This window comes from Leptinotarsa decemlineata, unplaced genomic scaffold, assembly GCF_025532065.1.
Source record: "Leptinotarsa decemlineata unplaced genomic scaffold, Ldec_3_MD MMD2_tig00078422_RagTag_RagTag, whole genome shotgun sequence".
NCBI lineage: Eukaryota > Metazoa > Arthropoda > Insecta > Coleoptera > Chrysomelidae > Leptinotarsa > Leptinotarsa decemlineata.
In genome coordinates, this window is record NW_027412747.1 from 1,210,295 (window position 1) to 1,237,349 (window position 27,055).

The window sequence follows — 27,055 nt, forward strand, 5'->3', positions numbered from 1 at the left end:
TAATAAATAAATCAAGCCATTAATATTTTGAGGCTGTGCATATGACATTAATTAGACAAATATGTAAATACTGAATTGAATATGTTCAGTAATTTTTATTAGAGGGAAATATTTATTACAACATAATACACATGAAATTTATGAAATTTACAGAGTCAAAAATGCAATAAGGAATAATGTACCAGTGGACCAAACAGTTGACAAATGAAAGTGGTTAAACATTTTAAATACACCCAATCAAGGTCCAAACGTCTTACAGAGCAATAAAATAAATTATCCTAGCACTTGGCAGCCATTTTCATCGGACAATGTGCCATAAATCTCAACTTACGGATCTATGTACCATTATCTAGTGACATCATGCATAGATGACAACAATGATGATAGTGATATTGAAAATCACGACATTAATCAAAATTTGAATCTGATTACAGTTCAACAAAATCGTTGAAATGAGGCAAATTTTATGTAGAGAGTGGCAATGTAGTTGAAATTCTCGAAGGCGTAACATCAGATCAAATATTTTGCATGAAGTGTAAAATTCAAGCTTCGTATAAGGATAAGGCTAAAGACGTTCATGAAGTTTCAGTAATGATTAATCCGTCAACTGTACGAGTAATGCATGGCACTTGTGATTGCAAAGCGTCGCTGTTCTCATGTTGCAGCTCTCCTATATGTATTACTAAATTATCTGGAAGCTTATGATGAAGTTAATGTTCCTTTCACAAGTAAACTATGTAGCTAGAATCAAGGTAAAAAAGAAAAGAACCTCATAAAGCAGATGAACATCAGTATAAAAATAAACCGACATGAGTAAACGCAGGACATATGATCCTGGTCGAAGCTTTACTAGACCAATCGACAAACCAAAAATTAATGATAAAATAATAATATTAACCATTATCGGTACATAATGTACATATGGTAAGTCAATAATTGTAATATATGTTATACACATATTAAGAATAAAAACAATAGTTAGTCATACTTGAATAACAAATTGAAGAATAAAGATAAAATATAAATATAAAAACATAAAACACGGCACCTAATATATAAATGTTACAATTTAAAAATAAATACATATATTATATTACATTGGGAATTATACCCAGGAATATCACTCCAATTAGTCTTTTGAACTATAAAAACATTTTTTTATTAAGAATAGTTTCGTATTATTCTTGAAGATTTTATATGATTTTGACTCCTTGATTGAATCAGGTAATTTATTGTAAAGTGAGATAGCATTGTATATTGGAGAATTTTTAAATTTATTTGATTGTGCGAGGGTATCCTTAACATACCACCATGACGTGTATGATAATTATATATATATATATATATATATATAATTATTCTGTTATATATATATATATATATATAATATATATAATTATTCTGTTATATATATATATATATATATATATATATATATATATATATATATATATATATATATGCATGGAACTGATAATATATTTTCCCTTACAAGAATAAGTTTGCAACTATCACGATAATCCATATAAAAAATCAGTCTTATAATGCGCTTTTGGGCAACAAATATTCTATTAAGATCTCTACCACATCCCCATGACATTATATTCAAGTAAATATGCGGATATGCCATTGCAAAATATATACTTAAGAGATTTTTTCATCTGCAAGCAATTTCATCTGCTTAATCGCGAAGAATGCAGCATTAAGTTTCTTGCAAACCCCATCGATATGTAGATCCCAATTTGAAGATTCATCTAACATGGTTCCTAAGAAATTTAACATCATGTGACATCACTATTTCATCAGTAATATCAACTCCATCTGGAATGTTATTTTTTCTGTTATAAAATTTCATCGAAACAGATTTGGAGGTATTTAATATCAAGTGATTGCATTCACACCATGACGTAAATCTATCAATAACCTCTATGACTCTTATTAATACATCTTCCAAAGTAGACCCAGTGATTGTCATTGTAGTATCATCTGCAAACATAGTTATGTGGTAATTGGTAACATGTTCTGAGAGATCAATAACAAATACCACAAAAAGTAAAGGTCCCAGTACTGATCCCTGAGGAACTTCTAATGTCACAACATGTTCCTTGGACACAATATTGTTATATTTGACTGTCAAATGCCGACCACTAGTATAGAATTTTATCCAAGTCAGTATGTTATGTTGAAACCCTCTCTAACTTTATATATAGAAAATCTGATGAAACAGTGTCAAATGCCATTGACATATACTTCGGAGTATATGTTATTGAGATAATCATAGGCAGCGGTTTCTATGGAACGATCTTTCCTAAATCCATGTTGATTATTACATAGTATATTATTTGACTCTAAATAATTCACTATTCTAGTAGCCACCACTTTTTCATACAATTTCGAAAGACAACAAAGTAATGAAATTTGTCGGTAGTTATTCAGGTCATTTCTATTTCCTCTTTTTAAAAGAGGAATGACTAAGGCTTTCTTGAACTCTTCTGGAAAGTAGCCTAGCATGTAGGATTGATTCATTAGATAAATGAGAGGAGATACAATAAGGTCATATATTTCTTTAACAACTGGTATTGACATGTCATCTGATCCAGTCAAATTTTTGTTTTTCATTAATCTCAATGCACCATGAATTTCAGTTTCAGTAATCGGTCCATTCTCAAATGAGTGTACAATGTTAGATTTTGACCTAAGTGTGTGGAAATAGCCGTTTTAGCAGAATTTGCAAAATGATGGGCAAATAGGTCTGCTACAGCAGAAGGGTGTTTAACCACAACTGATTCATGATGGAGAGTAATAACATTATCAGCATAACACTTTCTTTTTCTTCCCCACTTGTTGTTTACTACATTCCACGTTTCTTTAGTTTTGTTACTGGCATTGTCAATTTTAGTGGAAAAGTAACTAATCTTTTTTTGCTTAACGTTATTCTTGTGTTGTTTCAGCCTAGATTTGTATACAGCCATATTACTAGGGTCAACTTCTCGATCAGTTGTAATTAGATGGAACATATCTCTTAGATAGTTTCCTTCCTGTGTAATGTCGTCAGAAATCCAGTTATTACTAATGTTTACAACAGTTTTTCTTTTGGGACATGAGATATCGAAACACCAAGAGAGTGACTTTAAGAAAAAAGAGAATCCATCATGAATAGTCATATCATATAACGTTGGAAACCATATTGTAGTACTGAGTCTAGTTCTTAATTCATTAATGCTGCTAGTATTGACACGTCTTTTTGCTATAACTAATTTAACAGAACTTTTTTTTTTCATTATTATTTACTTTTTGTTTTTTAACAGTTAATATGTGGGATATATGATCTGCAATGTTTGGTTGTACCAAAACACAGTTATAAATTTCTATACAGAAATTGGTTACCATATAATTAATACTAGTGCTGGTAGTGTGATCGTTAATGTTGGTGAATATTTTTGTAGGGCCTCTGTTATCAGATTTACAATTAATAAATGCTAGTCGAAAAGCTCCTTCTATGTGGCAATTGTTGCTACAGCCGCAATAAGAGGATTATGTATTATAAAAACCTAGAAAAGGTCTTATAAAGACATTAGTCTATCGTCTAACAACTAATGTGTGCAATAATAAAACTGGGCCTGTAGATATAACTGAAGGAGCACAAAGTAATGATGATAAATGGTGGCAATATCGTAAAATCTGAATAACAGCTTCAAAGATAAAATTATTTAAGACTGATAAAACAAATGACCAAATTTTTGCTATAGTCAATTCTCAATTGTGGGTTGAGCAAAAAAAAAACAACTGAAGCAATGCAATATAGCCGTGCTAATGAAGAGATTACACGTAAAAAATATGAAGTCTTCAAATCTAAAAAATTTTCATGTGAAGTTAAGAGTAGTGGCTTGTGGATGAATTCCAAGTATCCAGGATTAGGTGCATCACCGTACGGCTTAATTTTGGATCGAGTGGAAAATACAACAGGAGTGTTAGAAATAAAATGCCCAAAAGTTTTGGAAAAGTTTAATCCTACTGATTTACATCTTCTTACACCTCAGCAGCGTAATTCATTTTGTTGTACTCTCATTAGTCAAACTTCTATAAAGTTGAAACGAAGTCAACCGTATTACTATCATATTGATTTATCAATATGTTGAAATTCCTGATAGCTTAAAGGATCAGGGTTTTGTTCAGTTGGACCACTTCCTCCAATGAAATGTAGTGAGCAAATATAAGTATCCTTGATAACATCATCAATAGATTCAAAACCTCGGTCACTCCTGCCACATTTTTCACCCATAATTCACATTTCCCACATGCTTTAATATGTAATTTGCTTAATGACTTGATTATTTTTTTTGCGATATTCAAGACAAGGCTTTGGAAAATTTATAAAATAGTATGTGTTGGTTTTGAATGATTTGTATCGTGTATCACTTTCACATACTCCATAACAACACCGTTTTGTTGTTCCTTTTCGTACAGATAACATAATTATAATGAAGTATAAACAATTTTTTCCGATTATTTCGACTTACTACTTTTTTTTTCACTTTTTTTACAATTAATAAACTTTAATTATATTTTAATTTTTAAAACATGAGTTGCGGGCTCTTTAACATGGTTTTTTACAAAAAACAGTACGAAAAAGATGGCTGATACTGACGCAAGCGCACAAAAAATTTTTGTGATGAAAAGGCCTATATAGCAATCCAACGTAGAATGATATCTAAACTACTCTCTGATTTTAAGATCCTATCGGCTTGCTTCAAAACGGCAGAAATCTTAGCCGGAAAAATATAGAGGGTAGTGATTTTTGGGACGTCGGCTCAGGATACACGATTCTCGGACCCATTGAACGCTTCCTTCACGGTTGTGTACAGTTGTCGTTGTTTAACGCCCTACGAACGGGTAGCACCCCGGTTTGAGATGTACAATAATAATTATTATAAATGATAATAATTAAAATAATGATAATTTCAAATGATAATGATAATATAATGGACATTTATGAGCACTCATAGTCACTCAACTTAAGACATTTTAGCCCTAGCGCAGTTAGAAGCTTTCACCAGGGAATGGTTATGATGCACTGTTTGAAACCTTTGGTGTAGAAATGGATATTACTGGAGTTTTATCCCATCACCGAACCGTTATTTCAACACCTCGACACGTGTTTCGATCACCAAGTGATCATCTATAAGAGGAAGATTAAACTAAATATACATACAATGTTATCCATAGATACTTCTGCCAGGTACCTGCGTCTTAATTGTCTCAAATTAATTTTACAAGTCTTAAATTAATTTCAAAATGTGACCTTATATAATAGTCAGGTAAATCTGATAATTAAAATATTATTTCAACAAGCTATATAGTATACTATTAGGTATCGGTCCACCATCGTTATTCATAATATTATTATGTTAACTTATTTCTACACTCTCGTAGATGCTTGTTATTGTCCAGCCAATCTTAATGAACTAAAGTCTATGGAATGGGTTTGCTGCAAAAATGATGGGCGACTGCTGATTTTTCTGTTAAGTGTTCCCTATATCTTATTTTAATAAATCTTTACATCCTTACATTTAATTTCGTAAATTCCAGACTTTTCAGAATTCTCGACTTGGTCGTTTGGATTTCCTAAAAGGCTCTGTAGTGTCTGACTTGTTATAAATAACACTTTCATACCTAGCTTCTTGAGAATCTTTCCAAAGTTCTTCTTGTATTGGTGGTAAGGTTTTCGTCGTTTCTAAAGGTCGAAATTTCGTTCATTCTTAACCAAAACTTTTTCTTTCTTATAATATCATCTATAATACCCCTCAAAAAAGCGTTACTGACAGCTATTTCCTGTAGAAAATTCAGCCCAGCACGTTTGTGCTGTCCAGTGTGAAATGTCAGGAATATACCAGTAAGTGTTTGTTTCCATGAACACGCTGTGGATGTTATATTGAATAAATTAGGCGAATTTGAAGAACAACAGTCGGGTGGGCTTTGAATGAGTCTTTTATTGGAAGGAGCAATAAATAAATATGTGACTGGTAAATTGTTCTTTCATTTCACTGCCACAAGAAATCGCAAGCAAGAAGGCATTCGTTAATGTACAAAACGATGACGATATTTGCTTCTTTTGGAGAATATTATTAGCGACTTGTGTCCTGTAGCAAAATGTTCACTAAAAGTGTTAAAATATCTACATTATTCTACAGATTTGAATACTATGGGGCTAAATACTTCAATGGACTTGTATAAAATTTTCAAATTCGAAAAACTTAATGATATTTCTGGAAATGTTTACACTTCAGAATTAAATCAAGCAAGCACACTCACGAGATAGACAATGTTAATTGGTTATTGATCCAAAACAAATATTTTCCAAAATTGAACGATTATGAGGCTCCAACTATTGATGATGACGAGACTGAAATTAACTTTCATTATTGTTGGATTTAAGACATGTTCCGATTATAAATAACCAATTGAACAAAAAGAAAGAAAAACATTCTTTTGTGATAGATGCCTCAATTATTTTTCAAGTCACCCAAAAATTGATCATATTGTTTTGTGTGAAAAAGTGAATGACTCTAAAATTTCTTTTCCTACATATGATTATGTGAATTTCGAAATTGTTTATAAACATAAATGTTCGTTTATAAATTTTGCTGATTTCGAGTCACTGTTGAAAAAATATAATGAAAGCATATACAGTATCATCCCCAAAGTATGCACCAAATGGGAAACTTATTTATTAAGAGTTTTTCGACAAAAAATTATTCTTGATGAAAGTTTGTGCATTCCCTAAAACGAAACATGCACCAACGAAATTCAGTAAAACACACGTAATATACGAGGAGTCTTCAAATATTTGATTTTGAGACAAGAGTAAAGTACTCTTATTTTGAAAAATCTCGAGAAATGTTATTCAGAAAAGTTGTTCAGTATTGAAAAATACATTTAGATTTGAAGTCATGGCCATCTAAGTGAAGTTTTATTTTTTTACCCCTTTTTTAAAAATGGGGAATACGAAAAAAAAGTGCTGAAACGATAAATAGACAGCATCCTGTATACGACCATTTATTATGAAAGTCTGTATTATTACAAATTACACAACTATGGTGTAAACCACGGCCAATTTTTTTGAAGAGCAATATAATTTTTAAAACTTTTGGTGCAAAGTTATTTTTATTTTTTGTTAACACAGAAAATAACTCTAAATTATACAGTATTGTAACAATACTTAATATTCAATAATATCAAATAACAAAACATCAAAATAAAATAGGTATTTTGGAGAATTATTATGGACAACAGGTGATAACTGCACCTCAGCTTCTTGCGCAGTTATCACCCGAAGATGCTAACAATCGAAACGTCGTGACGTATGGTTTGTAATCTTTTTATTTTTCATTTTTTGTTAATGAAATTGTTAATTTCTGGTTAATCTTTTTAATTTTTTACAAATTCTTTCAGGGATTTCAAATCAATTTATATTATATTAGAAAATGGAAGTTCAATCTGCTGGTGATGAGCAGAGTGGTAAGGAATTGGAAGCAGTTCGTGAACTTGGAATTGTTATTACTGTTAAGAGTCTTTCTCACCTATACTGACGAAGATATCAAACACTTGACCACCTCCAGTTCGGATTTTCCCACCAATACGGGTGTCATCAACACAACGCATCTAACATTCAACATGCTCATACCCATCAAGTATTTTTTGAATATTTTCAACGATTATCAGTGTGTTTCCCACGGTAAACATTTTCAAAATAAAAGAGACTCCTGCTGCACTTACACCGAAAACGGAAGTTAAGTTGGAAATTGAAAATATCGAACTCAAAGTTAAACAAATTCTTCCGCATGATCAAATTAAATTGCAACGTTTGAAAGCTATCCAAGTTGGCACTCCCATTCTCATACCGTTCAGAAAATGGAAACTTCATATGCTACCTGCTATCACACAAGGTACAAAAAATAAAAATATGGGTTGTCCGGACTTCCTCGTTCCTGGACAGTGTTCGTTATGTGATTGTATGTTTCCAAAAAATTGTGATTACACTAAAGTCAACAAAGATCCAACAATATTCAATCATGTGAATATCACCAATATAACGTTCACTCTACACGGTAGTGAGAATCACCCTAAAGAAAATATGCATCTGAATTTTGCAAAGGAGAATATTTCGCAAGCTCATTTCAATTACTTACAATTCGGTCTCAGCTACAGAATTACCAATCAACATCATCTTCTCACTTCCACTGCCTTTAAGGGCAAAGCTCTCTTTTTCATTGATTGTTCTAGAAGGGACGAGAGCATCAAAAGTTCCAGTGTTGATGTAAAACTTGAAATCGAAGTATCCGATGGATTTCCTCAAAATACTAGAGCCTATTGCACCATTAGGCACGACACTGTCATAGAGTACCTCCCACTCAGCGAAATTATTAAAAAATGGAACCGAACATGTGATTTTGTTTTAGTATTAATCGCAGAGTCAACATGAGAATAGCTGTTGTAGATATTCAAGGCTTCACCGTCGAGCGAAAATTCCATCTCAAGGAAATAACCATTGAGATTGGAATTCAATGTAGTAACTTTTTACTGCTCCCAAACACACCACTAGATATAGATCGCATATACTGTCAAGATATTATTTGCCTTGAAGATTCCCCGGCATGTCTGACGAAAGTTCAGTTTGAAAATAACTCTCATAATTATTTTTTGGATAAGGAATATATCAGAGGTATTACTGCTGTTTCCCCAGAATATTATATCAAATTTAAGTAAATTTTCTGATTGATTCGGCCGTTACTTGATGAAGATCCATAGTAATTTCACAAACTACACCTAAACGATTTGATCTCCACAAACTTTATTGAAAAAATATATCACAACGTTTCGCTAAACATTAGCTTTTTCAAGTGATTAATACATCAAATTATCCTTACATTCATATTTATATAGTACAGGTAACCATAATTGAGACTACCTGTAAGAACATCTACATCTCGTACCTGCTCAATTATGATTACCTAAAGCATATTGCCTCACATCTACATCAATAATAATTCTTTCTCAGTTTTTAAGAAAACGTGTTCAATAATGGTGATCTATTCAAATCTAGTTGGTCATTCATTAGAATGTTTGGATTTTTAGGTTTATTAATTTTCATTGCTTCCAAATGATTAAGTTTCAAACCTTTATTTTCAATGTGCAAAATTTCGAACTCTTCATTAAAGATGTGATTTTCTTCTAGGATTTGAATATGTTGAATTTGTTTTCTTATTTACATAGTTCTTATTATGTTCCTGGATTCGATTCCTAAATGTCCTGCTAGTTTGACCAATATATACCTTAGGCGCACGTTCCACACTTTAATTTATATACTCCTGATTTCTCGAATTTGTATGTTTCATCATTATTATTTTTAACTAGCTTTCCCAACGTATTACTTGTTCTATATGCAATTTTAATATCTCGATTCCTCAAAAATGAATCCACTTTTTACGTTGGTTGTCCAAAATAGGTTAAAGCTCTATAATTTTGATTATCTACCTTATCAATGGGAAAAACGTCTCGAATCGCTTTTGTGTAGACTTTCTTGGCAAGTATTTTGTTTATTAATTCGGCTTTAAACCCATTGCGGTAAACAAAGCCTGGTTACCTGTAGTATATAAATATGAATGTAAGGATAATTTGATGTATTAATCACTTGAAAAATCTTATATTAGCGAAACATGTTGTGATACATTGGTTACATTGTACTGGGGGACGCCCTCGGTATTTTCTCGTGCCTCTGATTCGAATATTTTTCCGTGTTTTATGATTTTAGTTTTTTGCAGACGGTTTGACAAATATGATTCAAACCACTTCCAGATATTTCCTTTAATTGCATATTTATCTAGTTTTGCCAATAAATATTTATGATTTAAGCAATCATAGGCTTTTGATAGGTCCAAGAAAATACCTAGGGCTATTTCATTATTTTCAAATGACTGAATAATTTTCTCAGTGAACTGAATTATTGCCGTTTCTACCGATCTTTCTTTTATATATCCATGTTGAGAAGAACTTAACAGGTTGCACTTTTTCATAAATGTCATGACTCTATCACACATGCCCATCTCAAAAAATTTTGAAGAAGATGGGAAAACGCTTATCGGTCGAAAATTCTCAAATAACTTACAATCTCCTTTCTTATAGATGGGTGTTGTCAAAGCAACTTTCAATTGTTCGGGAAAGATTCCATGTGTAAAAGTGTTGCTAATTATATGGCAAATAATACTAGCAACATTATCAATACATAATTCCATCAAACTAACTGGTATTTTGTCATCACCACAAGTATGTTTGTTTTTAATTTTCTGGGCCAAATTCTTTATTTCATCTTCGGTTACAGGTTACAGGAAACATTGATTGTGAATTATTTGTGAAGTTACAAGTGAATTCAGTTTTATTTAGTTTCTCAAGTAGTTCAGGTATAATGTGTTTATGAAATGGTTCCATTGTTTATTTACTTCATTTTCGTTGATGTTATATATATCCAACCAGTTTTGTTCTTTTAAGCTTTCGATAAATGTGTTTTATTTTCCTTAGAGAATATTCTCATGAATTTTTTGTTTTCACCTGGAAATTCATTCACTAGGAAACTAATTTTTTGTGCAGTGTGATCAGATATTGAAATCTGCAAAATATGTGTGGTAAAGCCATCTTTTAGATTAGTAAAAATATTATCAATACATTTTTTGAAGTTGTAAGTCGGGTATACTCATTGATGTTCTTCTTTCATCCTCACTGGTCCCTTTTCCATTGAGGGCAACTTGAATGGCGATAATTATTTGGCACTACTTCAAAATGATGTCATTCCAAGTTTAGCAAATTTATATCCTGATCCAGAAAACCCTCAGGTTCCAGTGAAAACGATATGTTTTCAGCGGGATGAAGCACCACCACATTACCAAGTTAATGTCCGGCAATTCCTCGATACATTTCCCAATCGGTGGATAGGGAGGCGAGGATTGATTGAATGGCCAGCGCGATCACCTGATCTTTCATCGTTAGATTTCTTTTTTAGCAATGTGTACAAAACTAAACCTTCAGATTTGAAAGACTTTAAAGAAAGAATAACGCTTTCAATTAGTTCGGCCATGCCTGATATGTTAAGTAATTTTAGAAGACAGTTCTATTTGAGATTACGATGTTGCCAAGACGTTCGCGGTGAACATTTTGAACATCTACTTCGTTACATCTTAGTTTTTGAGTGTATTTTATCGAATTTCGGTAACCACATGATTTTAATTATTTTTATTTGTTGCAATGAACTTGAAAGCGATAACATTTTCGAATAGAGAATGAAGAGACCTTTCAAACGATATATTACAAACATATACTTCCCATTTGAAAATTGGGGGTTGTTCCTGTCAATCGAAGGGGGTTGAAGGTAGGGGTGGCATTTTTACGTTGAGGAATGTCAAATTATAATTTACATTTGACGTGTTTCGGGATTTTTTGAAATATTATTGGAATCGCACGTTGAAACGCTAGACTTTGGTTGAACAGACATGTTTTTTCTCAAATGATGTATTTTGAGAAAACACTCTGTTCACACATGGATACCATGTTCTTTTCTGAAATTATGTATTTTGAGACACCCTGTACATATTGAGGAATCGCACGCTGAAACGTTGAATTGTCATGTTTTTTCTTAAATTGTTTATTTCTCCCGCACGTTGGAAGTGTTGAGCTGTCATGTTTTTTTCTTGTTTCCTTCTTAAATGATGTATTTTTCCCACACCTCGTACACATTGACACCATGTTTTTTCTTAAATGATGTATTTTGAAACACCCTGTATACTCCACTGAATATCTGTTACATTGCCGCCATGTTTTTTTTTTATGATTCTTCATTTCTCATTATTATATCACTTTCGCGCTACCAATATTTTCATCAACATTTTTTATTTTTATAATTTCACCACGCTCTTTGAATCTCTCCGATACTCATTCTTCTCTGCTTTCATTCATCACTCTGAATCGTCGATGACAGTCGACGAAACAACCGCCATAAATGGCAACAATTTGCAATCATTTTCAACATATCACGTTGGTGTCAAGGCTACGGACAAAGCCTACCAGCCGATGACCTGGGTTCGATTATTATACCAATAGCTTTTTTTAATTTGATTTTCCTCATGCCGATGACCACTAGGAACACGTGACTGGTGCACCTCATGGGGGCTCAAAGGTGAAGCCCTAAGAAAGCTTGAGGGGTGAGGCGGATGCCAAGGGGGTCCACGCTCTTTGAATCCCTCCAATACTAATTCCATCCTTCTCTGCGTCGATTACGTCACACGTTTCTCTCTTCCACTCACTAAAGTATCTCTGAAACATTTATCAACGACGCACGACCTAGAAATGCGCCAGAACCCGCCTAGTTCATCTACTAGAGTTGAAAGTTTGATTCCATATATGGAAAAGGAAATGTTTCGAGAGAAAGTAAGGAATCAAATTTCCAGAAACATGATAACAGATAAACCGAGACATTTAATAAACGACCATAAAAACCAAAATGAACTTATGAAGAGATTGAAAGACGAAGACGTCTTTCAATTGTAAGCCGATAAAGGTAACAAAGTAGTAATTCTGGGTAAATCGGACTACTACGAAAGGGTCAATACTCTCATCACTAATGGACCGAATGCAAAAATTGTCCAGGAACCCGTTACCAAAGATGATTGCCGAAGTAAAAAAGACGTCCTCAAGAAATACGACAACATACTTACCCCTCAACTGAAACGAAACTTACACGTTTCCACGTGTCAAAACTATATTGCATCCCAAAAATTCACAAACCGGAAAAATCAATGCGCTCCATTGTATCCGCTATTGGATCTCCTACCAAATAGGAAATTAGCTCACTAAGGAATTCAAAGGCTTGCTTGCCTATTGCGGAACCAGGTTTCAGTATCAAAAGCTCCTTAGAGTTCATACAACATACAAAAAACATCGTGCTCCAAGGAGGTGATATTTTGGTTTTCTTTGATGTTAGTCCTTTATTTCCTAGTGTCCCAATTCCACAGACCCAATACCTCAGGGAATTACTAGAGAAAAATAATTCCAATGATAACGTTTCTCTCACTAATTGTATGTGTAAAGAAAATAAACGACAAATTCCATTTCTTGACGTTTTGGTAATGAGGAGACAATGTGGAAGGCTACAATACGATGCATTTAGGAAGGATACAAAGCACTTACAGGTATATTCCTGACATTTCACATCACTGGACAGCACAAACGTGCTAGGCTGAATTTTCTACAGGAAATAGCAGTTAGTAACACTACCAATTATCGCCATGCAGCCAGAGTTTTCTACTCATGGCTAAACGGAGGACACCCGATGCCGGATTGGTTTGTCAAGGGGCGAGCCGTTATTGTCCATAAAATCAGAGTTTCGTTTAAGAGCATCTTATACACACACGAATATTCACCGTAATTGACTGAGTATTCGAACGGATATATGAGTAGAGAGGGCCGAAGAGCTCTGAATGCGAAGAGAATCTGCTCATCGATACATGTGTAACGCAGGACTCGATACAGTATGAGCATAACTTCTTTATGACCTGGATGAGCTCATCTGTCTATGATCGCAAGAGGTTATTCTGCATGTGTTCAGATGCCTTGCGGTACTCGACAAAATGGTGAGATACCTTGAACAACTGATACCAATCGGTGGACTCGCCTCGCTATGAAATCTGGTGAGGCTGTAGTCCCCCAAACAGAGTGGGTTACTTTCAGAAGGAATTTTCACAGGGCGATTTCCTCAGTCCCCTATTATTGCATCTCACTACTGCCATTATTTTTGCGAATTTCATTAGTTCGTAATTCCATTGTCTAATATAATATGATTTGAATTCCCTGAAAGAACAAATAAAATTGGAAATTAAAAATTAATGGCTGAAAATTACAATTATATTAAGCAAAAAATCCTGAAATGAAAATTAAGCGAAAAATTGAACAAGTAAAATGAAATAAAAATCAAAAGATTTCAAGCAAAGTTACTTCAAGTTTCAATTGATAGTATCTATAATCGTTTTCGAGTGATGACTGTGCTTAGAAATACTCGAAGGTATACCTCTGGAACACCGAAAACCATATTTCATCAGTTCGGACTTCCATTGATTTGAAATTCCTGACAAAGTATTAATGGGATTAACCGAAAATAACAATTTTATTTGAACAAAAAAATTTAAATTACAAAGAAATAACATAAAACCAAACAACAATCAAAAAATAAAAATTGAAATATTAATAAAAGCTGAAAATTAAAAATTATCATTAACAAAAAATGAAAAATAAAAATTGAAATGTTTCAAACCAAGGTATGTCACGATATTTCGATTGTTAGTATCCACAATCGTCTTCGGGTGATAACTGAACTTATTCCTCCGAGATCCGACTATTTAGGTCATTCGAGTGCTTTCACCTATCCCCTCTTCTCTCTCTCCGCTTCATTGGTTTTTAGCGGTAGATGACCGTTAAGCGGTAGTTGGTCGTTTTTCGTTTGATTAGAGGTTTTCATATGTTACGTATCTCTACGCTAGCTTGACTAAATACGTTGTTGGACAACATATACGCGGCTTCTTTGAATTTTCTCCTAAAGCAGTGTTCCTCTTTGTGGATGATTTCAACTTGAGCCCACTTGATATAATGTTGATGAGCCCAAACATGCTCTGCTATTCCGGATTTGCTGGTCTCTCCTCGCTGTAGGTGTTTCTTGTGCTCAGCAATGCGAACTTTCAATGGCCTCTTAGTTTCACCGATGTATGATTCTCCGTACTCGCAGGGTATCCGGTAAATGCAATTCTTGGAATCGCAGTCCGCGTTTGGTGACCTGTTTTCGTGAGGCTGCTACGGATAGTGTTCCCAGATCTGAAGCAGGTCCTGATGTTATACTTGGACCCAATCCTTCGTATCCTTTCCGATAATCCTCTGATGTAGGGAAGTACAAGTACTGGTTGTGGAGGCTTCTCTTCCTTGTGAAGCTCTTGCTGTTGTCTAGCTAAAGCCTGTTCTACCATCAATCTGGAGTAACCATTCCGTCGAAGGTCGTTTTTGATGTTGCCAAGTTCCCTTTCGAGACCTTCCTTCGTATTACAGAGCCCGAAGGCAATAATAGTAATTTTAGCACGCCCTGTATGCTATGGAGTCGATTTCTTGGTGTTATTTGAATATTTCAAGTTTGTCCAAACTATCATCAAAATATCAACGTTTCATGAATTGAGAGTACTGATGTACTTAATTTCAATTAAGGCTATGTTTTGGACCATATTTAGCACAATTTATTTTTTATCTCGAAAACAGATAGAGATAGGTATAGGACATTATTAACAAAAAAGTATTAAAATACTAGAGCGATTCCAAAAATGTATTAATATACGGGGTGTTCCATTTAAAAAAATAAAGTTGCTAGGACTTTTTGATGGAAGTGGCAACGCCGCAATGCTGAAAATATTTTAGATCGATAGGACAGGTAAGGAAATGTAGAGGTGAAATTTTCAGAAAAATCATGCATTGCGTTTTCCAGAAACGTCTAACCTACCATCGATCGTGAGTCACGCTGTATGTATTCGAAAGCTGTATTCGGATATTTTTCAAATTTTGTATTCAGTATCCGTATCCGTGGCCAAATTTGTAAGTATCCGAATACCGAATACTTTTTTCGATCTTCGGAAACATTTTATGCAGGCGTATCCTGTCGCGTTTTGTCGGGCATCTTCGAAAACGGTGAAATACAATTTTAGCACTTTGCCACCTCGAAAAATGAGTTATTAGAGTGCCTCGTACAAGCTGATTCACGGTGGATGGCACATTAGACGTTTCTGGTGAACCAGACAACGGATCACTTTGAAAATTTAATGGAGGGCATATTCGGACATTCTCTAGCCAACTAAAATATTTTCGACAATGCGGTGTTGCCGCTTCTATTAGAAAGCAGTAGCAACTTTGATTTTTCAAATGGAACACTCTGTATACAATATTATTTTTGGAATCTCCAACAATTGCCCCACAACTTTTCTTGATATTTCCCTATACCTATCTGTTACCGTTTTCGAAATAAAAATTAATTTCAATTTTTTTCTTCGAAAATCATGACTTCTAAAAATGCCGATATCTTTTAGTTAAGAAGTACTATGATATCGAAACTTGGTTTGGAGTTAGGTGATACTTGGACACTTCCCACACGTCAGCCTAATCTCCGTTACTTCAATACAGGGTGGTAAAAAAATACAGTTTTTTCGTTTGCTTGAAAAAGTTGCTGAAATTTGATTATTTTAAATGGAACACCCTGTATATTATTGAAAATTCGGAAAGCTGCTGAAATTTGCTTTCTTTCTATGTATATCATACCTATACCTAACTAGTCAAGTTTCGGACTTATGAACATTTATTTGTGAAAATGTCCCTTCAGAATGGTATTTCCATTCGGTATTTGGTAAGCAGGCCATGATTACTATTTGACAGTAGCGTTGTGACATTCTCCTAATAATATCGACATTTTCGTCACTTCAGAAGTTGCAAATACCTTCAAAACGATGGAACAAAACTATTCAAACGAAGTTCTTATGAATTTGTTCATTATTTTTGGACAGTGTGACAAAATTATCAGCAGAACATGTAGAAAGTTCAATGAAATGTATCCGAATCTACCGCCAATGAACCTCAAGAAATTTATACGAATTCAGAACAATTTCAATACATTTGGATCAACTTTAAAAGCACCAAGAAACTTGCCTCGACCCGTAACTTTCGAAGACAACCAGATTAATGTCTTAGCATATTTTCACGCATTTTCCGAGTCATCGATAAGAAGTGCTGAAGAAGATTTGGGTATAAAATATTCATCGGTTCAAAGAATCTTGCGAAGACATAAAATGCATGATTATAAATTCACCAAAATTCAAGCAATGAAGCCTCAAGATCCTCAACAGAGAGTAGAATTTTGTGAAATGTTGTTGACACTTTTTTTAAATGAAATTATTTGGACTGATGAATCGAAATTTTCGAGAGAAGGGATTTTCAATAGAAAAAATCGTCATTATTGGTCCAGTGAAAATCCTCACGTCACAAAAGAAGCCGGATTTCAAGAAAAATTTAGTTTTAATGTCTTCTGCATGTTGATGGGCAACAAATTGAGGTACGTGATATACGAGGAGTCCAGAAGCTACCTGAATATTTTGGAGAATACTGTAGACAGTTTCGTGGATAATCTGCCACTCGAAGATTATCGAAACTGTTGGTACCAACTAGACGGAGCTCCTGCACTTTGCACAAGAGAAGTGAGCGCAGAACTGGATAGACTATTTGACGATCGGTGGATGAGGCGCTTGGGACCATGGAATTGGCCAGCGAGATCACCCGATCTTAATCCATTAGATTTTTATTTGTGGGGAATGTTTAAAGAAAAAGTTTACAAAATACCCGTGCGTTCGAGAGATGAATTGTTAGAAAGGATTGCCCAAACATTTGAAGATTTGGCTCCCAATGAAATCAGATCTGCCACCACGAAAGCAGTCAACACCCGCATTTTAAAGTGCTTGGAAGTGAACGGCCAGCGATTCGAACATATTTTGAAATATTCCACATGATTGTTTTACTTTTTTATAATTATTCATATCAATATTTCCAATTTCAAGTTTCTTGGTGCTTTTTTAAAGTTTATCCAAACATATTGAAATTGTTCTGAATTCGTATAAATTTCTTGAGGTTCATTGGCGGTAGATTCGGATACATTTCATTGAACTTTCTATATGTTCTGCTGATAATTTTGTCACACTGTCCAAAAATAATAAACAAATTCATAAGAACTTCGTTTGAATAGTTTTGTTCCATCGTTTTGAAGGTATTTGCAACTTCTGAAGTGACGAAAATGTCGATATTATTAGGAGAATGTCACAACGCTACTGTCAAATAGTAATCATGGCCTGCTTACCAAATACCGAATGGAAATACCATTCTGAAGGGACATTTTCACAAATAAATGTTCATAAGTCCGAAACTTGACTAGTTAGGTATAGGTATGATATACATAGAAAGAAAGCAAATTTCAGCAGCTTTCCGAATTTTCAATAATATACAGGGTGTTCCATTTAAAATAATCAAATTTCAGCAACTTTTTCAAGCAAACGAAAAAACTGTATTTTTTTACCACCCTGTATTGAAGTAACGGAGATTAGGCTGACGTGTGGGAAGTGTCCAAGTATCACCTAACTCCAAACCAAGTTTCGATATCATAGTACTTCTTAACTAAAAGATATCGGCATTTTTAGAAGTCATGATTTTCGAAGAAAAAAATTGAAATTAATTTTTATTTCGAAAACGTTAACAGATAGGTATAGGGAAATATCAAGAAAAGTTGTGGGGCAATTGTTGGAGATTCCAAAAATAATATTGTATACAGAGTGTTCCATTTGAAAAATCAAAGTTGCTACTGCTTTCTAATAGAAGCGGCAACACCGCATTGTCGAAAATATTTTAGTTGGCTAGAGAATGTCCGAATATGCCCTCCATTAAATTTTCAAAGTGATCCGTTGTCTGGTTCACCAGAAACGTCTAATGTGCCATCCACCGTGAATCAGCCTGTACGAGGCACTCTAATAACTCATTTTTCGAGGTGGCAAAGTGCTAAAATTGTATTTCACCGTTTTCGAAGATGCCCGACAAAACGCGACAGGATACGCCTGCATAAAATGTTTCCGAAGATCGAAAAAAGTATTCGGTATTCGGATACTTACAAATTTGGCCACGGATACGGATACTGAATACAAAATTTGAAAAATATCCGAATACAGCTTTCGAATACATACAGCGTGACTCACGATCGATGGTAGGTTAGACGTTTCTGGAAAACGCAATGCATGATTTTTCTGAAAATTTCACCTCTTACATTTCCTTACCTGTCCTATCGATCTAAAATATTTTCAGCATTGCGGCGTTGCCACTTCCATCAAAAAGTCCTAGCAACTTTATTTTTTTAAATGGAACACCCCGTATATTAATACATTTTTGGAATCGCTCTAGTATTTTAATACTTTTTTGTTAATAATGTCCTATACCTATCTCTATCTGTTTTCGAGATAAAAAATAAATTGTGCTAAATATGGTCCAAAACATAGCCTTAATTGAAATTAAGTACATCAGTACTCTCAATTCATGAAACGTTGATATTTTGATGATAGTTTGGACAAACTTGAAATATTCAAATAACACCAAGAAATCGACTCCATAGCATACAGGGCGTGCTAAAATTACTATTATTGCCTTCGGGCTCTGTAATACGAAGGAAGGTCTCGAAAGGGAACTTGGCAACATCAAAAACGACCTTCGACGGAATGGTTACTCCAGATTGATGGTAGAACAGGCTTTAGCTAGACAACAGCAAGAGCTTCACAAGGAAGAGAAGCCTCCACAACCAGTACTTGTACTTCCCTACATCAGAGGATTATCGGAAAGGATACGAAGGATTGGGTCCAAGTATAACATCAGGACCTGCTTCAGATCTGGGAACACTATCCGTAGCAGCCTCACGAAAACCAGGTCACCAAACGCGGACTGCGATTCCAAGAATTGCATTTACCGGATACCCTGCGAGTACGGAGAATCATACATCGGTGAAACTAAGAGGCCATTGAAAGTTCGCATTGCTGAGCACAAGAAACACCTACAGCGAGGAGAGACCAGCAAATCCGGAATAGCAGAGCATGTTTGGGCTCATCAACATTATATCAAGTGGGCTCAAGTTGAAATCATCCACAAAGAGGAACACTGCTTTAGGAGAAAATTCAAAGAAGCCGCGTATATGTTGTCCAACAACGTATTTAGTCAAGCTAGCGTAGAGATACGTAACATATGAAAACCTCTAATCAAACGAAAAACGACCAACTACCGCTTAACGGTCATCTACCGCTAAAAACCAATGAAGCGGAGAGAGAGAAGAGGGGATAGGTGAAAGCACTCGAATGACCTAAATAGTCGGATCTCGGAGGAATAAGTTCAGTTATCACCCGAAGACGATTGTGGATACTAACAATCGAAATATCGTGACATACCTTGGTTTGAAACATTTCAATTTTTATTTTTCATTTTTTGTTAATGATAATTTTTAATTTTCAGCTTTTATTAATATTTCAATTTTTATTTTTTGATTGTTGTTTGGTTTTATGTTATTTCTTTGTAATTTAAATTTTTTTGTTCAAATAAAATTGTTATTTTCGGTTAATCCCATTAATACTTTGTCAGGAATTTCAAATCAATGGAAGTCCGAACTGATGAAATATGGTTTTCGGTGTTCCAGAGGTATACCTTCGAGTATTTCTAAGCACAGTCATCACTCGAAAACGATTATAGATACTATCAATTGAAACTTGAAGTAACTTTGCTTGAAATCTTTTGATTTTTATTTCATTTTACTTGTTCAATTTTTCGCTTAATTTTCATTTCAGGATTTTTTGCTTAATATAATTGTAATTTTCAGCCATTAATTTTTAATTTCCAATTTTATTTGTTCTTTCAGGGAATTCAAAGCATATTATATTAGACAATGGAATTACGAACTAATGAAATTCGCAAAAATAATGGCAGTAGTGAGATGCAATAATAGGGGACTGAGGAAATCGCCCTGTGAAAATTCCTTCTGAAAGTAACCCACTCTGTTTGGGGGACTACAGCCTCACCAGATTTCATAGCGAGGCGAGTCCACCCGATCAGTTGTTCAAGGTATCTCACCATTTTGTCGAGTACCGCAAGGCATCTGAACACATGCAGAATAACCTCTTGCGATCATAGAGAGATGAGCTCATCCAGGTCATAAAGAAGTTATGCTCATACTGTATCGAGTCCTGCGTTACACATGTATCGATGAGCAGATTCTCTTCGCATTCAGAGCTCTTCGACCCTCTCTGCTCATATATCCGTTCGAATACTCAGTCAATTACGGTGAATATTCGTGTGTGTATAAGATGCTCTTAAACGAAACTCTGATTTTGGGGACAATAACGGCCCGCCCCTTGACAAACCAATCCGACATCGGGTGTCCTCCGTTTAGCCATGAATAGAAAACTCTGGCTGCATGGCGATAATTGGTAGTGTTACTAACTGCTATTTCCTGTAGAAAATTCAGCCTAGCACGTTTGTGCTGTCCAGTGATGTGAAATGTCAGGAATATACCTGTAAGTGCTTTGTATACTTCCTAAATGGTCTGTGGAATTGGGACGCTAGGAAATAAAGGACTAACATCAAAGAAAACCAAAATATCACCTCCTTGGAGCACGATGTTTTTTGTATGTTGTATGAACTCTAAGGAGCTTTTGATACTGAAACCTGGTTCCGCAATAGGCAAGCAAGCCTTTGAATTCCTTAGTGAGCCAATTTCCTATTTGGTAGGAGATCCAATAGCGGATACAATGGAGCGCATTGATTTTTCCGGTTTGTGAATTTTTGGGAGGCAATATAGTTTTGACACGTGGAAACGTGTAAGTTTCGTTTCAGTTGAGGGGTAAGTATGTTGTCGTATTTCTTGAGGACGTCTTTTTTACTTCGGCAATCATCTTTGGTAACGGGTTCCTGGACAATTTTTGCATTCGGTCCATTAGTGATGAGAGTATTGACCCTTTCGTAGTAGTCCGATTTACCCAGAATTACTACTTTGTTACCTTTATCGGCTTACAATTGAAAGACGTCTTCGTCTTTCAATCTCTTCATAAGTTCATTTTGGTTTTTATGGTCGTTTATTAAATGTCTCGGTTTATCTGTTATCATGTTTCTGGAAATTTGATTCCTTACTTTCTCTCGAAACATTTCCTTTTCCATATATGGAATCAAACTTTCAACTCTAGTAGATGAACTAGGCGGGTTCTGGCGCATTTCTAGGTCGTGCGTCGTTGATAAATGTTTCAGAGATACTTTAGTGAGTGGAAGAGAGAAACGTGTGACGTAATCGACGCAGAGAAGGATGGAATTAGTATTGGAGGGATTCAAAGAGCGTGGACCCCCTTGGCACTCCGCCTCACCCCTCAAGCTTTCTTAGGGCTTCACCTTTGAGCCCCCATGAGGTGCACCAGTCACGTGTTCCTAGTGGTCATCGGCATGAGGAAAATCAAATTAAAAAAAGCTATTGGTATAATAATCGAACCCAGGTCATCGGCTGGTAGGCTTTGTCCGTAGCCTTGACACCAACCTGATATGTTGAAAATGATTGCAAATTGTTGCCATTTATGGCGGTTGTTTCGTCGACTGTCATCGACGATTCAGAGTGATGAATGAAAGCAGAGAAGAATGAGTATCGGAGAGATTCAGAGAGCGTGGTGAAATTATAAAAATAAAAAATGTTGATGAAAATATTGGTAGCGCGAAAGTGATATAATAATGAGAAATGAAGAATCATAAAAAAACATGGCGGCAATGTAACAGATATTCAGTGGAGTATACAGGGTGTTTCAAAATACATCATTTAAGAAAAAACATGGTGTCAATGTGTACGAGGTGTGAGAAAAATACATCATTTAAGAAGGAAACAAGAAAAAAACATGACAGCTCAACACTTCCAACGTGCGGGAGAAATAAACAATTTAAGAAAAAACATGACAATTCAACGTTTCAGCGTGCGATTCCTCAATATGTACAGGGTGTCTCAAAATACATAATTTCAGAAAAGAACATGGTATCCATGTGTGAACAGAGTGTTTTCTCAAAATACATCATTTGAGAAAAAACATGTCTGTTCAACCAAAGTCTAGCGTTTCAACGTGCGATTCCAATAATATTTCAAAAAATCCCGAAACACGTCAAATGTAAATTATAATTTGACATTCCTCAACGTAAAAATGCCACCCCTACCTTCAACCCCCTTCGATTGACAGGAACAACCCCCAATTTTCAAATGGGAAGTATATGTTTGTAATATATCGTTTGAAAGGTCTCTTCATTCTCTATTCGAAAATGTTATCGCTTTCAAGTTCATTGCAACAAATAAAAATAATTAAAATCATGTGGTTACCGAAATTCGATAAAATACACTCAAAAACTAAGATGTAACGAAGTAGATGTTCAAAATGTTCACCGCGAACGTCTTGGCAACATCCTAATCTCAAATAGAACTGTCTTTTAAAATTACTTAACATATCAGGCATGGCCGAACTAATCGAAAGCGTTATTCGTTCTTTAAAGTCTTTCAAATCTGAAGGTTTAGTTTTGTACACATTGCTAAAAAAGAAATCAGGTGATCGCGCTGGCCATTCAATCAATCCTCGCCTCCCTATCCACCGATTGGGAAATGTATCGAGGAATTGCCGGACATTAACTTGGTAATGTGGTGGTGCTTCATCCTGCTGAAAACATATCGTGTTCACTGGAACCTGAGGGTTTTCTGGATCAGGATATAAATTTGCTGAACTTGGAATGACATCATTTTGAAGTAGTGCCAAATAATTATCGCCATTCAAGTTGCCCTCAATGGAAAAGGGACCAGTGAGAAAGAAAGAAGAACATCAGAGATGAGGAAATTGAAGAATGCAAAAATAGGCTAGATAATTTGCTTACTATATCAAGATATCACACGGATTTAAGAGGAGCTTATAGTGCAACAAAAAAATTGTACAATCAATTGTTGAAAAAGAAAAGAGAAGATTTCTACCAAGAAAAAATCACAACATCTGATAATAAAATGAAATGTATGTAGAGTATTCATAAAGATATAGTAGGTAAATATAAAGCTACAAACCCAGTATTTGAAGGGAATCCAACAAACACGGCTAATCGATATAATTAATTTTTATTAAACATTATACCTGAACTATTTGAGAAACTAAATAAAACTGAATTCACTTGTAACTTCACAAATAATTCACAATCAATGTTTCCTGTAACCTGTAACCGAAGATGAAATAAACAATTTGGCCCAGAAAATTAAAAACAAACATACTTGTGGTGATGACAAAATACCAGTTAGTTTGATGGAATTATGTATTGATAATGTTGCTAGTATTATTTGCCATATAATTAGCAACACTTTTACACATGGAATCTTTCCCGAACAATTGAAAGTTGCTTTGACAACACCCATCTATAAGAAAGGAGATTGTAAGTTATTTGAGAATTTTCGACCGATAAGCGTTTTACCATCTTCTTCAAAATTTTTTGAGATGGGCATGTGTGATAGAGTCATGACATTTATGAAAAAGTGCAACCTGTTAAGTTCTTCTCAACATGGATATATAAAAGAAAGATCGGTAGAAACGGCAATAATTCAGTTCACTGAGAAAATTATTCAGTCATTTGAAAATAATAAATATACCAATGGTATTTGCCAGTCACTTACATTTGGATTGCTGAAAGTAACAGGGGAGAATGGTGTAATAACAAATTAAAATACATAAACAATAGAATAAAAGCTCATACATAGTTACACAAGAGATAAGAATATTCATTACTGATATCGATATGAGTTCAGTTTCATTTCGGAAACTAAATGTGTGAAATTCATCCTAATTAATACCCAGGGTCAAAATCGGAGGTAAAACCACAATATATCGTAATTTTTTACCAGAGACTAGGTTCATTTTTAATAATGGCGTTCACTTGTTCCTAGAAAATCAGTTTAATAACGAATAGGTGCATAAACATTTTTTTACGCGTTTTATGCACGTGGTTTTCGGTTTAATATACAGTTACGAAAGGGGAAATTTTTCGAATCCTGAGTTTGGTAAACTGAGAAGACGGCATGATTGAAATCGTATTCACTAAAACATAGTCGCTCTGATTTCAACCGAAAAAACATTTTATATACACACTTAAAATACCGGAGTTAAGTTTTAGGTAACCGGAAACTGACACTGGTGTTCACTACATGACGATATATATCTTACGAAGTTCTGCACAAGACTTTTATTCGCGGATTTTGGTGTATTTATATGGTTTTGGAAACAGGTGAAATTCAATTACATCTGCCTAGCGACGAAAAACAAACGGCAGCTGTTACATGCGGCCCTTTTGAACATCTAGTTTATGCCACCATCAATACTACTTCAAACATTACCGACTGACATTTAAAACAAACTTTCGGCGCGGAGTATTTGACAATCAGACAGTTGGGCCGTATTTTGAAACTTTGATAACTCCGAGTTGCCGAAATTTTTTGACTTATGATATTGATGTTTTGGATAATATATGGAACAGACAGAACAGAATCAGTATCAGTATGATCGATCCGAAGATGATTCCGAAAATCAAAGTGTTGTTGGTGTTATCGACTACATCGATCTTTTTCACTGTTGACAACTTTCCTGCCAAGTTGTGGAGCTCGTACATTTCGTCTAGGCGAGTTTGGAGAAGTTTTGCGTCTCGTAGACATTCGGGTCCAAATCCACATTGTTGATTTGGATTTTTGACAGAATCAGAGGTTTTCCCTTTTGAATTTTCATCTTGTTGGAAAACGTCTTGTGGGTTATTTGGATTTCACATGATTTGGGTATTTTGACGAGTGTGGGGATGTTAACTTCGATATATCGATCATCTCTGCACTTTGAGAAAATTCTTTCTCCTCGTACGGGGATGATCAGCACTTCCTCTTGGGTGATTTGTTCGGCTATTGTTGATTGGAATGAGTTGGCAATTTGTTGTGATATTGCCTTCAATCAGCTGGGTTGTGCACTGGTCCTGTGGGTAGTAGTCTTCGATACAGAAATATGTTTCCTCCAATAATGGACACATGTTTGATTCAAATTGATTTTTCGAAGCTGCTCGTGCCAAATAGGGATATTCGAGGACAAAAATATGGTCGTTTTGGATGATGGGGTACAGGCGATAAAACATAAAAATTTCGTTTCTGATAATTGGAACATGGATTGAGAAAATCAATTTCGTGTTCGAAAATATAACTTGTGGGCCAAAGAATTGATAGTATGACAAAATATTTTCGAATTTTGGAATTTCGCTTTCATCGTAAATTTGACTCAAATATTTTATCATTTCTTCCAGATCTGAACTGGATATAATTGAATTATGCAAAGCATTCAATTGCGTCTTCTAGGTTGTCAATGAATGTTATGATATTTTGGCAGTCCAAAATGATCTGAGAAAGTACACCATGAAAACTGATATAATTTTTGAGATCGACAATGGTTTTTTGAATGGCAAACTGGAATGTTTTCAAGCTGTTTTCGAGCGCTTCTTGATTTGAATTGAGCGTTCGAATGGTTCGATTATAATGATTGATTAATTGTTTTGATAGAGGTTTGAAGATTCAATTCGTGAATTATATTTTCTTGATTTATTTCCAATATTGCAATGGTTTGATCGTAACGCTTTCCGTCATCAGCGTCAAGTGTTCCGAAAAGCCATTTATTGATTTTGCCGATTCCATTGATCATACCACGTTTAACACGAATATGTGGTTGAAGGTTGTCCAGTTTTGTCTGAGTTGTTTGAATGAGATATTCAGTTCTCTGAAGCATATTTTCGGATAGACCATGGTAGGAAATTGGGTTGGTAACATTTTCCTTATTGAAATTATTTTTGATTACAATTAAATATATTTTCAAGTTATTTAATTGATTGATAATTGGACTCAAATCGATGTAGTAAAGAAATGTATGTTTACTATAGATAATTTTGGCGTTGCCTAATTGTATGGGAAGAATGGGGTTATGAATGGTATTGATTTGAATGTCTTCGTCACATAGTACTTGAAGTACGTGAAGTATTAGGGTCAGGATTGGTAACCTCATTTTCGTCAGTTCCCTGTAACAAAGTTTTTTTGTTAGTTTTGGGCTTTCGGGCAATATTTTTGTTATAGGTTCCTTTGTTGGTTTTTAGCTTTATTTTTGTTTCCTTGAGTATTTTAGTCTTATTGAATTTGGGTCGGTCTTTTTGTCGTGGTTTAGTCCTGATATATGCTACTTGTTGATCAGAAAAATCGGGGGGTTCATCTCGGTTTTCATTTTTCTTGTCTATACATTTTTCCTTGGTTTGTTGGTTTGTCTGTTGTATAGATTGGTACAATTTTTGGATAGTGTCTTTATGGGCT

General features: G+C 34.6%; 1 protein-coding gene across 1 annotated transcript in view; it reads right to left on the reverse strand.

The window, feature by feature from the left end:
- Nucleotides 1-27,055, reverse strand: part of Myo81F (unconventional myosin 81F) — a 359,268-nt gene that overhangs the window by 192,290 nt on the left and 139,923 nt on the right. Inside the window, exon 10 of the mRNA XM_074185988.1 lies at nucleotides 5,592-5,611. Coding sequence (XP_074042089.1) covers nucleotides 5,592-5,611 — 20 coding nt within the window. The remainder of the gene's footprint in view (nucleotides 1-5,591; nucleotides 5,612-27,055) is intronic.